The sequence below is a fragment of the Syngnathoides biaculeatus genome, chromosome 14 (assembly GCF_019802595.1).
Source record: "Syngnathoides biaculeatus isolate LvHL_M chromosome 14, ASM1980259v1, whole genome shotgun sequence".
Taxonomy (NCBI): Eukaryota; Metazoa; Chordata; class Actinopteri; order Syngnathiformes; family Syngnathidae; genus Syngnathoides; species Syngnathoides biaculeatus.
Genome location: NC_084653.1, coordinates 7,902,717 through 7,921,294, shown reverse-complemented (window position 1 = coordinate 7,921,294; position 18,578 = coordinate 7,902,717). Strand labels below are relative to the sequence as shown.

The 18,578-nt window shown below is 40.2% G+C and overlaps 1 protein-coding gene across 4 annotated transcripts in view; it reads left to right on the top strand.

The window, feature by feature from the left end:
* The window catches only part of fhip1b (FHF complex subunit HOOK interacting protein 1B), a 44,491-nt gene that overhangs the window by 7,016 nt on the left and 18,897 nt on the right, over positions 1-18,578 (top strand). For 3 of the 4 annotated variants that reach the window (XR_009798234.1, XM_061842465.1, XM_061842466.1), the window contains 6 exons: positions 5,743-5,914; positions 6,000-6,065; positions 8,364-8,768; positions 9,357-9,587; positions 13,149-13,394; positions 17,351-17,518. Coding sequence is in view for 3 of the 4 variants with exons in the window: in XM_061842465.1 (XP_061698449.1) it covers positions 5,774-5,914; positions 6,000-6,065; positions 8,364-8,768; positions 9,357-9,587; positions 13,149-13,394; positions 17,351-17,518 (1,257 nt within the window). In the remaining variant the exon portion in view is untranslated. The remainder of the gene's footprint in view (positions 1-5,742; positions 5,915-5,999; positions 6,066-8,363; positions 8,769-9,356; positions 9,588-13,148; positions 13,395-17,350; positions 17,519-18,578) is intronic. The other variant, XM_061842467.1, reaches the window with a different exon arrangement.

Here is an 18,578-nt window from a genome sequence, read left to right as displayed (position 1 = left end):
ATGTGAACAAGATAGTGAAACGGTCCAGACGTCTTGACCAGAAAAACAAGTGAAAACAAGTGAGTGAAAAACAACTTATATAACCATGGTTGCACAATACATTCGGGTATTCAACGGTTATGGGAAGCATCACTAATTAACACTCCTTTCAAACAGTAACGCCCCTCCTCTCGCATCCTCTCATGATTTCGCTTATTTTTGTGTAGTCTTGACATTACTTAACGTGTTTATCTCATAAACATTGTTAACCAAACAAGCCTGCTGCAAATCAACCGGTATTCACCCGGAAACAGGAAATGTAAGTTAACCGTACTGAGCATGTCAAGTTAGGCCGAAAGCGCATGTTCAGAGCTACTTCACGTGCTGCGAGCGCATTTATGTCAAAAGTCATCAACATCATGAGCCATGTCAGAGGAAATTCAGTTACACTAGGGGTGCTCATTGCGTCGATCGCGGGCCAGTGTGACAGCGTAAAAAAACAAACAAACAAACAAAAAAACGAAATTAGACTATCATCCACCTCGTCGCTTGATTCAGGTGTGGCCAATACGTCGAGTGTACATAAAGGCGCGTTCTAGCAAGCCAGCCTCCTATTCATGGCAATCGCGGCGATGCATACCGTAAGTTATTTTAAGGTCTTGAGATTCCATCCCTAATCACACCCGCAACTTTATCTGCGAGCATGACTGACCACACCCGTACATTCTTCAAATGTGAGTGACTGTGTGTGTGTGTTTATATATATATATATATATATATATATATATATATATATATATATTAAAGGCAACTCATGATACTATTAGTATTACTAGATCTATATCTAAGATAGTGAACAATGTGGTAGAGTGTATCAGTACAACGCGACGTAACGTGTTTGAGACTTAAACGTTAATAGTAATTACTATAGATCAACTTCTTTAACATCTCTTGCTGTACGGTGTAGAAATTCTAGGATATATTTTCGTGTATATTCTATATCTATACTATAATATGTATAATGTGGGGAAAAGGACAATTTTAGATGTCTTTTTACTAAATAGTTCACTTAATTCATTTGTCTTGAGATAAGTCGGCATATTTAAAGCATATTTTAATGACAAATGTGATTTTGTGCTATCCAGTGATAGGGGGATGGGTGGGGAGAAATCTGGGCTTGGCCCTTTTGGGAACTTCTGCCCATTTTTTTTTTTTTTTTGGTTAGGATTTAAAAATTTTACTTTAAATTTTTGTCAGAATTTTGTTCATAGATATCGCCAGAATTCACCACAGCCATCCATTTTTTCATTTTTCCTAGAAGGACTTCACATCTTGAGTGCTCGCGTTTGTATTTTCAGGAATTTTCACGAAAGTCCACTTTCATCTCTAATAGATGTATAATATAACATGTATGTGTATTGTGTAATATATATAATTCTTGGTACTAAAATCAATTGATAGTTTATTCTCTGTGTTGACACTGGTCTCTTCAGAAGTGAGCTGGGCCCCACCCTCCGGTGCAAAGGTCGTTGGACGGCTCGGAGCTCATTCCCTCTCTACGCACACACCTGCATGTTTGCACTTTTGCTTGAAGGAGATTCCGTCTTGGAAGTATCAGGTCTTCCCTGCTCCTGGAATTTTTTTCAACTTGCCTTTCAGGGTCTTTTCCTGTATTCCTCTTTTGATTTGATTGATACATTGATTTTTGGTGAGTGGCACTGACTTGTTTTCCCTCCCTCATAAGAATACTTTAACATCTTCAGGTTGTTTGGTCAAAAGTAAGGCAAAGATGGTTTAAAAGTTAACATATGGACCTTAAACCTTAATACTTGGTAGATGAAAGATTTGCTAGCGGTTCCTCTTGATGGCTCATCCGCCCCCGATCACTGGAAACAACTTCATGTTGCGGCAAATAAGAACGTCTTGATACAACCTTTTCAGTTACGATACCAATAATACAACCTTGAGTATCGGCTATTACTGAAATTGGCCAGATACGAAGTCCCAATCAGACATACGTTTACTGATTTTGTAGTATGGAATGTTAGAAACTGATTAACTCATCAGACCCATTAAGGGCTGTGAAAAAAATGTCAGTTAAGGGGACCACAAAAATTGGTTGACTTAATTATTTCTGCCTCAGCTATAAAAAAAAAAGTACTAAAAACATATTTTCAGCGTCTGGAACCAATTTCTGCCGCCTGGAACCATTTGGTTGTCCATGTATACCACATGGTGAGACGGACACAATGTTTGTCCTGTAAAAATCACTGCCAAAAAAATACAAAAACCCCAACACAGGTGCGTTCTTATGTGATTTTAAGACACTATTAGATCTGTCATGTATATATAATATGATGTGTCAACTGAATGGTAGTTTCAGTTTTTTCCACCTAAATTGGTAATTGCTAGCGTGCTAATGCTAAACGCAAATGCTAACTCTTTAGTAAATGCTAACTTTGTCTAAAAATCAGGGCAAAAAAATAATGAAGGCCCAGGCAAAACACATTTAAATGTATTTCAATGGGATTAAAATTAAAGTCAATAATTTCAGAAAATTCATCATTAAACAAACATAACCATATAGAAATTGATGGTTAACAAAACTGGGATACACATTCAATGAAAATAGTTCGCGGTTTCCCAGTCAAATCGTGATCTTTGAATAAAATAATTTGTCAATTTTGCTCTCAAAATGGAAGGGAAAATACACAGTTAAATGAAAATATGTGGATAAACACAGGATGTTTTATCAGAGTGGGAGAGCTCAAATTATTTTTGTTGAGCACAACGGTAAGCCATTCTGCCTTTTGTGTCAGGCGTCTGATGCGCATTTCACAGCTTCAACTCTTCACTTCACCTCACTCCATGCTAACATTGACTTGGAATTGCCAAAAAGGACTGAACTTTGCAGTTACAAGTTAGTCACTTTGAAAAACAAAACAGAAAAGCCAATGTAGTTTAAAAAAATGAAGCATTCAGAGCAGTGGTCCCCAAACTTTTTCCTGTGAGGGCCACATAACTTTTCGGTTCTCTGATGGAGGGCCGGGGTCAGGTTTACAACAGACAAAGTGTGACTGCAGGAGTATCTAAATGTAAAAATGTATTGTTTTCCAGAAACTCTCACAAAATCGAATAACCTTTTCTGGATTCTTCACAGAACAAAAGTCAGCAAATAAATAATAGCACATTAATGAAAAAGAAAAAGAGAAGAATAAAGAATGGAAAAACTACAACAGCAACATAGACACCCAGAACACATAGCTCTAGATTAATTTTGATAACATCCATTATATTTACTTCCTGGGTCCTCCTAAGTACACTACATACACAAGAGTTGTAAAAAGGTTAGGAAATCGAACAATTATGGGCGTCATTTAGAATATTTCATCGGGTTCCTCGTCCTCGTCTGTGTCTATCGGGGAGTCTCTTGGTCGTGGAGAAGTGATCCCCATATCGTCTAAATATGGCTCGAAACAATATGGTAAAATAACCCCGGTCACTTCACTCACTTCTGAGATATTTTCTTCCTCAAAAATAGCTTCTTTCTCAGAAGGGACGTCAGAAAAATCGCTCTTGTTCATCAGCCACTGCATGCGGCACAGCGTGTTTTCACTGCCAGGAAACCAGTCTGATGTCTGGACATGACGTCACATTCAAATATGGCCGCCACTGGGATGTGCATCGTGTCGAGTCATACTTTCACAACTTTGCGCTTTTATAAAACGTTGCCAGCTCACTTTTTCTGACTCATGTTATAAACTCAGTGATTAATATTATATGTAGTTTTGATAACAATACCTATTTTAAAATGTATATTTAGGTGTTAGTAGCACTTGAAATAGTAGTCCAGACTCATGAATCAGAATAAAATGGCCATTCATAATAAAAAGATAACGTCACAGCCCAATACACATTTATCATAAACCAATGGTTTCCACGATGCTTACCCTTAAGAATGTACAGTGAAGAAAATAAGTACTGTTTTTGAACACCCTGCTACATTGAAAGTTCTCCCACTTAGAAATCATGGAGGGGTCTAAAATGTTCATCGTAGGTGCATGTCCACTGTGAGGATATAATCTAAAAAGAAAAATCCAGCAATCACAATTTATGATTTTTTTTTTTTAATGATTTTATTTGTGTGCTACAGCTGCAAATAAGTATTTGAACACCTGTCTTATCAGCTAGAATTCTGACCCTCAAAGATTTCTTAGTCCTCCTTTAAAAGTCCACCTCTACTCCATGTATTATCCTGAATCAGATGCACCTGTGTGAGGTCGTTAGCTGCATAAAGACACTTGTCCACCCCATACAATCAGTAAGACTCAAACTTGTAACATGGCCAAGACCAACAAGTTGGGCAAGTTCTCCTTCAGACATGCCAAGTTTCCTGTCATCATTGTCAGAATCAATCTTGTTGCCATATGGCTCCTCAGATATGATGTCGGCTTTTTGAACAACAGCAGACACGTTAGCCCAAGCATCCACAATCCATTCACAAATTATGGCGTAACTCACCCGGCGCTGCTGCTCAGTTTTAATAGAGCTGTGTTCGCCATTTCTAATCATTGCTCCCACGCCGCTCACATTTTTGCTTTGTACACCCTGTCTACATCGATGTCCAGCAGCTGAAGTGGGTTCGTCAAGCCTCCTGGAATAATAGCAGCCACGAGATTATTTGCTCCACTTTTTTTTTCACAGCGGTTGTTTGACTTTGATCATTAATCACTTGCTTGAGTTGCTCTTCAAATTTGGGCCACCTCGCCTTGTTTGTGCGGAAACTCCGCTTCATCTTCTAGACCTGGCAAAGCTCGTTTTCCTGCTTCCTCAACTTTAGCTCCATGGATTTGTTGATCTTGAATTCTATTGCGGCTGCTTGATTCCCACGGTTCTCTGCCTAACTAATACCTTAAAGTTTAAACTGTGCTTCGTAAGTGTGTCTCTTCATTGGTGGCATTTTGGGGGGTCTTAACTAAAACGATGTTGTTTAGCACAAAACACATACCTGCATTTATACATTCTGGGGGGCGTGTCTTTAGTGTCCTCGCCCACGCTCACTCTTCCACCTGTAAGTCTGAACGCTGTTCGTTTTTCATCTATATAAGTAGCATGTCATCAAGAAATGCTCCTAGTCAGTTACAAATTTTGGACGTCAGTTCACATATAAAGCGCACCGCATTATAAGACGCCCCCATCCATTTTGGAAAAAATGTCAGACTTTTAAGTGGGGCTGATAGTCGTGAAAATACAGTAACAATCACTTCCCAGTTTGAATTGATGTGGATTTCTTAACTAATCTTCTTAGGAAAAAAAGGCTTTTATTGAGATTCAACAGCAAGATCTCCATGAGAAAAGTTTAACAATGACAAGAAATCAACAACATTAATCGACTGCTGGTCTGCGTAAATCAAGGAAAAACACATAGTTTGGTAACAACAGAAATCTTGGGGTTCTTGCAGCTGCTGATGTAATGCAGATATACGTCACACTTTACACACTTCTGATCAGTTTCATGCTGAAGGGTCGGTCAGATTTTGATATTCTATAATAATCGTTATATAAGTTAAAAGCTAGTTTAAAAAAACAATTTCAATAAAAAAAGTCACTATTTTGTTGATTTTTGTATCGAGGGCGACTGAAATGGAACCCCTGCAATAAATGATAAACTATAGTTGTGAATACAAACTTGACTAAAGTCCTGCTGCTACTGCGATGATGATGACGACGATAATGATGATTATGGTGTTGTTATGTCTACAGCACCAATGGAGTGGTCGTCGCTGCAGACCGGATGACAGGGTCGGCTGGAGAGGTTGCAGCACTTCCTGCACAAAAACCCTCAGTGACGGAGACCACTGTGGCCCCGCCTCCCTGGACCGCTCCCTCCTTTAAATATCCCAGCCGCCTCATCTTCCTTCGCCATATTCGCCACGTCCGTCCGCATGAAGATGAGCTGGTTGAGCAGGTTGACGCCGCGTGCCCCCACTGCCCGCTCAGGTCGTGGTTCTATTCCCCAGGAGACACCTGTGTGCACTGCCGACCCTGAAACCTGCCTCATGGTCTTTGAGAACCACTGGAAACAAGTGAGTGCTTTTGTGCTGAGAGTAAAATAAATAAATATTTTGGAGAGTTACAATTTTCAAGGAGAAGTTTTTTTTTTTTTGTACTCTTCCGAGTTTTTTTTTTGTAGAAAAAAAATGTTTTTAAGGAAAGTGAGCATTTTTGAGCAATAAATTAGTAACAGTATTTGAGAAGTGTAATTGTGGGAGTGTATGTTTATATTTTTTCTAGCAAAAAGTAAACATTGCTAAAAACAGTTTGAGTCTTTCTTTGAATGAAATAATAAATATATATACATAAAAAAACATTCTGCATGTTCTAGAAAAGATTTGTATTTTAATAATAGTCAGATTTGAGTGTTTTAATTTTTTCAATAAAAAAGTACTAAACTGAAACATTGAACACAAACACAATTTAAGTGTATTCTTGTTTTTCTAGACTGCAGTTATTTTAAGACTATCATAATAATAATGACAATAAAGATATTTTTGTCAGAATAAATTCATATTTTTTTTAAATTAAGTCATATTTACAATTCATTTTTTGGAAACATTTTTTTCCAGGAAACTTTTTCAACACGAGATCTTGTCTTCATTTTGTTCAAGGCTGACAAATTGTGGAAGGAAGTAACACTATCAACTGCAATCTACTGCACTGCCTCAAACACAACACTACATCCTGAGAATAAATAATAATAAGAATAAGAAATAAAGATTTTTTTTTTTTAACAGGAGTGCATGTGCAGCACAGTGGGTCAGCTGGAAAGCATTGGTGTCACAGATCTGAGGTCCCGGGTTAAATCCCGGACCCGCCTGTGTGGAGTTTGCATGTTCTCCCCGTGTCTGCCTGGGTTTTCTCCCACATTCTAAAAACATGCAACGTTAATTGGACACTAAATTGCCCCGAGGTATGAATTTTTGTGCCGCGGCTTATGGCGTTGCCTGGAAGTCCTGCATTTGGGTCCGCCCCTATGCCGCTGGTATATGACAAAACACTCTCAAAATTCAAACCTTTGTGGAGTTTAAAAAAAAAAAAAGCACACTATTGCATTCCAGAATTAAACCAAAGATCAAAACCTGTATTAGGTCAAAACATTTGAGAAATAAATAAGTAAATGTCCCTCCATCCGTTTTCTTCCGCTTTAACAAGGACAGATTATAAATGTTTTCTTATAAAAAGAAAAATATGGCCTACTACCAGATGAGCTGACCCAAGCTCTGTGCAGTTCGCTGAAAGTCAATCAGTGTACTCCATTGCCAAGTATCCTCTACAGTACAGAATGCGTTCTACTTGCCTTTTTTACATGCCTTTTGTTCCATGCTACCAGTGTGGCTCTTTTGTGCTGAAGAGGTAGAAGCGGAGACAAGTGTTGAGAAAGAGGAGGAGGATGCATTCACACTTGATCGCCTGACAACCATGGCCAAGGAACTTAAATGAACTGCACTGAGGTCGGGTGCGCTTGTCCGGCAGCCTGTTCAGGGCCTACCGCGGGGTAGGGGGCACGTGCACATCGCCGCAACTGCCGTGGAAGAAGCAGAAGAGATACCGTAAATAGGATGCTTACTAGAACGTGCCTTTATGTGCGTGCGATCGACGTATCAACCACACCATGAATCAAGTGACGAGTAGGATGATGGGCTGACCTCTTTTTTTTTTTTTTTTTTTTTTTTGGCACACAGTCACTTGACCGACCAAAACTGTTTCGGCACCCCTGCTCTATGCAATCAAGTTCATCTATACCAAATTCTCACGTCTTTATGGACCCTGCTTTGTGCACTGGTTCACTGCATTGTTAGAACAGGAAGGGGTAATCATCTGAGATGCAAAATTGGTGGCTTTTTTAAAATCACTTAAACCATGCTTTTAGAGACTGGCTTTTATATGATGGCGTGTTCTCACTCTTGGAAACTTGTCCATTTTTTTTTGTATGTTTACTTTTTGCTAAAATTGTGAATTGGACTTAATTTTATATTTTGGTGTTATAAAATGTAATCAGTGTTTTTCCTACCTTTTTTTCCATTACACACATCCCTCTCGGTTTCACTAAGGTTTGTTGAGTTCTTGCAATGCCTTGGCCTTCTCTATTGTTGTTTTTAGATGATCATGGCATTACCATCCAAGTGTGTTTATGTGCTTTACGTTGTAGTGGGTCTGTCTAAGCACTGTGTTCATGTTTTTGGAAGTGCTATACTGTGCTCCTGGGAGCTGTGCTAGTTCTGATTAGTAGTAGTTTTCTTGAGCAAAAAAAAACATCACTCTAAAAATGGTAGTCTTTTAAGATTTAGGTCATAATGCTAATGTTTAGGTTTCGCTCTGGATAGGTGTCCCGTGTCCTCGACCAGAGTGAGCCTTCGTGGTCCACAGATGACCTGATTGCTGTGAGGAACCATACGGACCAGATGTTCTGTCTCCTGGCTGAGGAGCGCCCACCACCCCAAAGTGAAGATGACAGGACCGCAGAGGACGGGGGGCCAATTCTGCAGCTGGTTGTCCGCGAACAGGTCCTGGACCGCCTCTTGCTGTGGCACCTGCGCCGTGGGCCGGACTCTGACAGCCTTGGGGTGCTGCTCAAGCTGTTTGAGATGCTTATCGGCCAATCTCAGCAGGCCTTGCTCCAGCGCACGGCTGTCCTACACCCGCTGCTCAGGCTCATGGGCACCTGTGTCCACCCTGACCATGGTTGCCCCCCTGCACTCGAAAACAGCCTGGTGCTGCTCCTCAATCAGGTGAAACACCCATCCGGAAGTGGTCCTGAAAAGCTGAAACAAAATGAATTTTGTCAGAAGATCTTTAAAGAAATTTAAAAGTTTTATCTGCAAGACAACAAAACCAAAAAGTTGTTTCAGTAAAATAAAATAGTTGCATTAGAAACAAAAGGGTTGTCTCAAAAAGAAGTTTGTGAAAGATAAAAGGTTGTCTAAAAGAAACATCTGAAAGAAATAACCTCAAAGAGAAAAACGTCTTTGCAAACAGAAAGTTGGCTTTATGAGAAAAGTGTATTTAAATCAAAAATAAAGAATGTTCTATAGAATGTTGTCTTAGAAAACAGAAAAAATGAAAAGTCTTTGAAATGGGAAAACAAAAATTGTCTTCCAAAGAAAACAAAATGTCTTTAAAAGAAAAACAAATTCTTTCTACAGTGGACATTTTTTTAATGAGAAAACAAGCTGTCTTTGAAAGAAAGTTATCTTTGAAAGAAAACTAAAGGTCGTCTTTAAAAAAAAGTTGAACAAAACCAACAAGTGCTCTTTAAAAGAAGAAAACAACGAAGATTGTGTCACATGACTGTTGATTGTTCTTGGTGTGTCCGGCAGGTGTGCGTGCGCACAGCCCGCCAGCCACTTCTCCTGGAGATGTTGTTCCAGGCGGCCCCAGTGCAGCAGGGCTCCACTAACCTGCTCATTTTCTCCCTACTCGTCCCATTCATCCATCGCGAGGGTGCCGTTGGACAGCAGGCTCGTGACGCCCTGCTGCTGGTCATGGCTGCCTCCGCCACCAACCGCAGTGTCGCGAAATACATCGCCCACAACTCTTACTTCTGCCCGGTATGGACTGCACATTCAACAATGAGATTGATGCATCACTGTGATTGGCAACTTGTTCAGGGCGTATTCGACCTTTTGCCCGAAGATATGTGGAATATTCTGCAACATGCCCATGACCCTAGGAGGAGAAGATTCACAGAAGTTGAAGATGAAATCAGTTTTAGAGATGTTTGACATTGTGCGAAAAAATTTGGATGTTTCCATATTAACGAAACAGATTAAAAATTCAGCCCACAGAAGCCAGTTTAAGTTTGAAACAGGAAAATTGGTAGGGATTTCTATCATGAAAAAGACAAAAGATCTCAGGAAGCCATCGCCAAAATAAGGCCATGGGAAGTCAGCCATATTAGTTTAAAGCAGCCAATTTGAGCTAATTTGATTGTTTCCGTGGGTCCTTTCAAAGGTAACTTTGCTAAATCAAGGCCTGAAACAAGTTTGACTTGGCAACACGCAATTAGGCCTGTCACAATTATTACTATAATGACAGTGAGCCAAAGGTAAGTTAAAGGGCTCTGTCATTAGTTGAGGAATAAATATTTTTATTTATTGTGATGTTTTTTTGTTAGAAAATAATATCGACAAGTTAGGGCCTACTTGTAATTGGTAGATATTTGTCACCATCGGAATCCACTTTGCCAAGTATGTCAAAAACACTAGTAGTGATTGTCAATTGCAGACAGAGTTTTTTGTGGCAGCACCAAACCAGACTGTGATGGATGAGCACAGGACTGGTTTGATTGCTATGGAGAACAGCCTCAACAGAGCTACAGTGAAGAAAATAAGTATTTGAACACCCTGCTATATTGCAAGTTCTCCCTCTTGTCTTTAGTTTGATTAACTTGTCTTTATGCAAAGTTGGCAAAATGTTTATTGGCAACGTCGAGTACGAATGCTTTGGCATATTCCCCATCTGTGAATTTCAACCCTCAGCAGAATCCTCCCTCTGCACCAAAAAGGCTTTCAGTTCTTGTTGAAAATTTCGGTATTCCTCATTTTTTTGTCAAAAGCGTTTCCATAATTAGTTGTTCCAACACGATCGGCGTTTGACACTTCTGCGCCTCTAGACATCGACTGCCATGCAAAAACTACGGCAACCCCACTAGGACAAACTGTCTCTGTGTCATTTGCGTTGCCCCCAACAACAAACTATGGCAACCCCACAAGGACTATCCTTCTCTGTACGACAGAAATCACATGTACAGTACGTCGTTATGAGGGCTTCGCAAGCCATATGCAACCACCACAAGAGCCAGGTATGACTCGTGAGCCATTGGTTCCCGACCCATAGTGTAAAGGATATCACCACATGGGCTCAGGAGCACTTCAGAAAACTAATGTAAATAAATAAAGCTTGGCGTTACACCTAATTTAAAACTCCACTATGCAAAGTAAAAGCCATTTACAGTGAAGAAAATAAGTATTTGAACACCGTACTATATTGCAAGTTCTCCCACTTAGAAGTCCTAGAGGGGTCTGAAATTTTTCATCGTAGGTGCATGTCCACTGTGAGAGAAATAATCTAAAAAGAAAAATCCAGAAATCACAATCTACGATTTTTTTAAATGATTTATTTGTGTGATACAGCTGCAAATAAGTATTTGAACACCTGTCTATCAGCTAGAATTTTGACCCTCAAATACCTGTTAGTCTGCCTTCAAAAGTCCACCTCCACTCCATGTATTATCCTGAATCAGATGCACCTGTGTGAGGTTGTTAGCTGCATAAAGACACCTGTGCCATACAATCAGTAACACTCAAACGTGGAACATGGTCAAAACCAAAGAGCAGTCCAAAGACACCAGAGACAAATTTGTACAACTCCACACGACTGGAAAGGGCTACGGAGAAATTGCCAAGCAGCTTGGTGAAAAAAGGTCCACTGTTGGAGCAATCATTAGAAATGGAAGAAGCAAAACATGATGGTCAATCTCAATCAGAGTGGAGCCCCATGCAAGATATCACCTCGTGGGCTCTCAATGATCCTTAGAAATGTGAGGAATCAGCCCAGGACTACATGACAGGACTTGGTCAATGACCTGAAAAGAGCAGGGACCACCGTTTCCAAAGTGACTGTTAGTAATACATTAAGACGTCATGGTTTGAAATCTTGCATGGCATGGAAGGTTCCCCTGCTTAAACCAGCACATGTCAAGGCCAGTCTTAAGTTTGTCAATTACCATTTGGACGATACAGATATGATACATGGGACAATGTTTTGTGGTCAGATGAGACCAAAATGGAACTTTTTGGTCACAATTCCACTCACTGTGTTTGGAGGAAGATGATTAGTTCCATCCCGAGAACACCATCCCTACTGTGAAACATGGGGGTGCATCATGCTTTTGGGGTGTTTTTTCTGTCCATTGGGCAGGACGACTGCACTGTATTAAGGAGAGGATGACCGCGGCCATGTATTGTGAAATTTTGTGGAACAACCTCTTTCCCTCAGTCAGAGCATTGAAGATGGGTCGTGGCTGGGTCTTTCAACATGACAAATTACCTGAAGCACACAGCTAGGAAAACCAAGGACTGGGTCCTTAAGAAACATATCAAGGTTCAGGCGTGGCCTAGCCAGTCTCCAGACCTAAACCCAATAGAAAATCTTTGGAGGGAGCTGAAACTGTGTGTTTCTCAGCGACACCCTATAAACCTGTCTGATCTAGAGAAGATCTGTGTGGAGGAGTGAGCCAAAATCCCTCCTGCAGTGTGTGCAAACCTGGTGAACAACAAAAGGAAACATTTGACATTCTGTAATTGCAAACAAAGGCTACTGTACCAAATATTAACATTGGTTTTCTCAGGTGTTCAAATACTTATTTGAAGCTGTATCACACAAATAAATCTTTACAAAATCATACATTGTGATTTCTGGAGTTTTCTTTTTAGATTATCTCTCCCACTGTGGACATGCACCTACGATGAAAATTTCAGACCCCTCCATGATTTCTAAGTAAGAGAATTTGCAGTATAGCAGGGTGTTGAAATACTTATTTTCTTCAATGTAGATGGTAAGATGACAACTGCTAAATATTGAGAAAGTCTTAAAAAAACGTAATCCAGAGGGCTCTGTAAATCAGAGTAGGCCGTCAATTCACCTTCCAACAGGAGAATGACCCAAAGGACACAGGCAAGATAAGAAAGGAGTGGGTTCAGGAGCAGACTGTGAATGTCCTTGAGACTTGTATCTAATGTAAGTTAGCTCACTTGGGTTACATTTCTCTGATCTTTGCATTTGTATGATGATCTTAAGTAGGAATACTATCCAAAAATATAAGAATTCGATAGGGGGGCCAATCCTCTTTTATGGGACTATAATTATTCAGCTCATTATTTGTTTTTAAATTTCGGCCCCCAAAACCAGTTTAACTTAGTAACATGTAATTTGGTAGGCTTGTCTGTCTCAGAAATATACCCACAAGGAAGTCTTAAGCCATCGCCAAAAAGATACAGGAAGTCTGGCATTTTGCTCTTGAAATGGCCATTTTAGGTCTTGTTCTAAAAAAACTCATCACGGTTGAGCAAAGATTTCCTTGTAACATCCAATTTTCTTCCTCCTCTCAGGTGTTGGCGACTGGTCTAAGTGCACTGTATTCCTCCCTGCCCCGCAAAATTGAGGTGCGCGGGGACGACTGGCACGCTCTGCAGCGCGAGGACTGGATAGGTGTTTCATCGCTAGTGGTCTTCATGAACTCACTGGAGTTCTGTAATGCCGTGGTGCAGGTGGCCCACCCCATGGTGCGCTCACAGCTCCTCGACTATCTGCACAATGGCTTCTTGGTTCCTGTGGTGGCACCTGCCCTGCACAAGGTACAAATAAAGAAACTTGGAATGAAGTGCTAGGGTATTTGATTGATTAATCTAAGTTTATGGTTCCACTGTAATGATTTATCCACACTGAATGGCTACTTGCCTGAGTTGCCTCACGCACACCACACTGACATAATAGCTCGGAGCTCTACAGCTGCACTATTCCCTTGCTGTAAGAAGCTGCAGAGAACAGGGTTTGCCGTGGCAGCTCAGAGTGCTCTTGCCAAGCTGCTGGGGAAGACCAAAGTGGTGAAGGTCCCGCACCCAGTGAGCAAGTGGCTTCTGACAGCATGGCGAGAGTTGGGGCGATGAGCTGCCGAAGAGTGCTGAGATGGCATGTCGATGTGGTGCCGATGAGGTGATTCAGGCAAGTTCAGTGTGTAGCACAATTCACCATGCAATGCAGGCCTGTGATGGGCACAACCCAGTGCAAACTGTAGACCGGTCCCAAGGCCAGATAAATCTAGAGGGTTGCGTCAGGAAGGATATCAATCTTAAAATTTTGCTGAATGGCCACCGGCACCATTAACCTACAGAGTGGTGGTGGAGATTCGGCTACTAAAGGTCAACGACAAAGCAGAGGTTGAAAGCCAGAAATAGAAGAGGAAATCACAGACAAGAACTGAATGGGGGGACTTTTACTATTGGGGCTAAAACAGGGAAAGCTCAGGAATTGATTGACAATGATGATTCAGAGAAAAGTTGACATATTGTCTGTCCAGGAGACAAACTGGAAAGGCAGTAAGGTGGAATGTTTTTAAAGCAAGAGTTTGCTGAGAATGTCTTTGAGGTGAAAAGTGTAACAAATTGAGTGATGAGGATGAAACTTCAAATTGAGGGTGTTTTGTACAATGTAATTAGTGTGTGTGACCTACAGGTGAAAGACAAATTCTGGAAAGAGCTGGGCTAAGTAGTTCTGAGCATCCCAGATAGAAAGAGTCATGATTGGTGCAGGTTTTATTGGACGTTTGACAAAGGAAACTGGGGTGATGAAGAAGTAAGAAAAGAATTTGAGAAGGGGGCAAATACTTTTTCACAGCACTGTAGACTGCATTTGAATGCGTGTTCTGCATATATAATTAACTTCCTTGATACTAAAGATTCAAATCTGAACTCGGGAGTGATGAATGTAATATCCATGTAGCAGACACTGTAATATCGACCAATCAGACCCCTGCTTTTTTCCATATTTAAATTAGTGAATATGAGAAATCGAATTAAAGCAAATTAAATCTGTGTAGTTATGGTGATCGGCTTTACTGTCATAATTCGTTTATTTGATTGGTGTCATTGTTACTGCTAGCACTAACAGTGCTACTGGTGTTTTGTCGAATCATGCGCTCATGTTTCGGTGTGGATAAAGTAATTTACAATAAAGTGATTTAATTCCAGTAAGTTAAAACCCAATATTTCTGTCATATTGTAATGCTGGTTTGACCTGACTAGAATACATGACCTGACTAGAGCAGTGATTTCCAACCTTAATGAGCCATGGAACATGGTTAAAAAAAAGAAAAATCTCACGGTACATTAACAAACAAAAATGTCACAAAAACTGGATACTTTATGGAATCTAATAAAAAAAAAATATATATATATATATATATATATTTTGTTCTGTCTGTCACTATACCTCCCTGGCATAAATATAATTTTTTGAGCAAATAACCAGAAGTATATAGATATTGTGCACATACGTCATAAAATCACGTGATTTTTGTGTACGTCACCATATTGGCGGTCAAACAAAGCATTGTTGCAAGTTAATTTCGTTGAAACGAAACGAAAATGTCCTATAGCATGACACCCAGAGTTTTGTCCGATACTGTTAAAACACTTTTAGAAGGTGATAATGAACGAAGGTACGTGGACAATTCCACTAACCGTGGCATACAGGATCCATATTTAATGGCAAAGTCGATGTTTTCGCTGATAAGAAATTTGACTGTTAATTTGCTTCCGCTTGTCTTGGACAACTGGATCGACACATGTATCTGGTGAATAAGTCGTCGACATTTACACACAAGAGTATGAAAGCATATAAAAGTCTGGAGGCATACAAATACTTTGTTGCTGGATCTATTCTCAGTCAGGAATAAATCCCACATAGATTCTTTCAATACAAATACCAATATTTAAATAAATGACCCTTGGTTTTACACAAACTGGCATTCACTAACTATGATTGGAAAAAAAAATTTAGGACAGGGAGTTGTCTCCTCCTTTTTTTCCAATCATAGTTAATGAATGCGAGTTTGTGTAAAACCAGGGGTCATTTATTTAAATATTGGTATTTGTATTAAATACAACAATACAGAGCAATGGAGAGTATGGTAAGGAAGTGAAGAAAAGGGTCCAAGCGGGATGGAACAATTGGCGGAAGGTGTCTGGTGTTCTTTGTGACAGAAGAGTATCTGCCAGGATGAAGGGCAAAGTTTATAAAACAGTGGTGAGGCTGGCCATGATGTACGGATTAGAGACCGTGTCTCTGAAGAAACAACAGGAAGCAGAACTTGAGGTAGCAGAAATGAAGAGGCTGAAGTTCTCGCTTGGAGTGAACAGGTTGGATAGGATTAGAAATGAGCTCATTAGAGGGACAGCCAAAGTTGGATGTTTCGGAGACAATGTTAGCCAGAGCAGACTTCGATGGTTTGGACATGTTCAGAGGCGAGAAAGTGAGTATGTAGGTAGAAGGGTTTTGAGGATGGAGCTGCCAGGCAAAAGAGCGAGAGAAAGACCAAAGATAAGGTTGATTGATGTTGATATTGTTAGGTAGGACATGAGGACAGTGGATGTTGGAGAGGAGGATGCACGAGATTGGCTTCGATGAAAAAAGATGACTTGCTGTGGCGACCCCTAACGGGACAAGCCGAAAGAAAAAGAAGTATTGAATACTAGCTGAACAGATCGATGCATTTCGGCAAAGGTTAACGTCTAGCCAAACACACTTCCACGTTCACGAACCATCTCCCCGTTGAGAACAGATCCAACAATGAAGATTCGTATGCGTCCAGACTTTTCTCCGCTTTCCAACTCTTCCGTGTAAATCAGAACAGCTTACTCACCAGATACATGTGTAGATCCAGTTGTCCAAGACAAGCGGAAGTGGGTTAACAGTCCAATTTCTTATCCGTGAAAACATAGACTTCAGCATTAAATATGGGTCCTCTATGCCAAGTGTCTCTCATTTTTCCACGTACCTTCGTTTATTATCACCTTCTAAATGTTTAACACTATCGTACAAAACTCTGGCGTCATGCTGTAAGACGTATTCTCGTGTCGTCTCCAACCGACTTAGCATTGAGCAATGCTTTGCTTGCCCGGCAGTATGGCCAATCACATGTCTTCGGTGATGTAGGTGCACAAGCTCTATAGGATGATCTATTTAAAGAACTCTCTTGTCTATTGTGACAACCAAGAGCACAACAGGTCTCGGACATTGTGAAAAATCTGCTCCGGTTCAACGACTTCCGCATGTGCCGAGCAGCTTTGTTTGACCGGCATTGTGGTACTGTGAAACCGGTGACATCACGTGCACGATCTCTATACAGTAAATGAACAGATCATTTAAATAGACAGATTGCTCCGTCTGGTGATCGGATCGGTGGTCACTTATTTTTTTTTTTTTTTCTGTGATCGGCTCCAAAAATCTTGATTGTGTTAAGCCTAATTTTCACATAATGAGGAATCTGACACTCAAATATCAAGGCAAAAAGACCAAGATGATCAAAATTAAATACAAAAATGGTCACAAAAGGGGACCTATAATAGGGTTCATCTCCAGACAAATTACTAAAGAAAAATCTAATTCATATACAATTTTCATATATGTTCATGTATATTTCATATATTTTAAGACCGTGCCTCCTCAGTCGACTCCATACTTTGCCATTTTTTTTCCAACAAGGTTGCCATACCATATGTTTTTGTGGGCATGCGTGTTTGCTTGTGTGTAGTCATCGGTGGACGAGATGATTGCCAGCACGGCCTATCTCGACCTGTTCTTGCGCAGTGTGAGCGAGACGGCGCTTCTCAAGACCTTTCTGCGCTTCATCCTGCTACATCGCCTCGACAGTGACTCCATCCTGGACACGTTGCTTACACGTATCAGCAGCAATTCCAGGGTCAGTACGGGTACATGTAATGATCACATTGGAGCCACTTTCTCTTTGGCTGAGTAAAAAGAACTGAAAGCACATATTGAATTGATTAATACTTAAAACTTTGGCAAGGTCTGAGTAACAGGTTGAAAGGAGCTGAAACTGGAGTGTGTAGTTTACGAGCATGTGATGGTCACATTGATCTCTGCTAGTTTTTCAGTGTAAAAACCAAAAAACTGACACACGAATAGACGAATACTCACAGAGAAGTCCAAGGAACTGGTTGAAGATTGGAGAATGAGACTTGTACTTGAAATGCCAGTAACATACCTTAATGTGTATGGAATGTCTAATTTCTAACGCAAATTATCTTATCTAGACAAAAATATATGTTCAACTGTACCATAAAATGCATAACCTTTTTCATGTTTTTACCCAAAAATATAAGTGTTTATGAGTTAAAGTCTGCAAACTTTGACGTAAGTTTGTATTCCTCACCGTCTTCGTGGGACCCTTCAGAATAGTGTTCATCACTCAAAATATCAGAAAATTAATTGTCGTTCTTGCAATGCATTCCAATGCTCGCCATTGTTGTCAGCGGTTCTGACATCACGTTCCTACTTGGCTATTTCCGCTTCGTTTCCGTCTTTTTTTGGTGAATCCAGCAATGTGCGATCATTTTTTGCCGATAATCGAAAAATAAAAATGTTTCCTAACTGATTTCAGATTCGAATTCTGCATAAAAAACTGTATAATATTAGCAAAAAGGTGCACTGAGGCCTCTCCATACAGTTTAACTGTTGTTTGTGACCATACGTGTTACTTAAACACGACCAATTTGTAACATGATTAGTTCTCAAAAGTGCGTTGGATTAGCCACTTCAATTTGTGGGCCAAGATACCTTCCTAAAATACCCACTAAAAATCCCATTTTAGTGATCAGGTAGCAGGAAATGAATTTGCAATCATTTATCATTCCTATTTAGCAGTCATTAGAATTAGCATCTTGAATGTCATTGTCAAAATGCTGAGTCAGGTTGGATTGCCCACTTTAATTTGAGTGTTTATTACAATAATGATAATA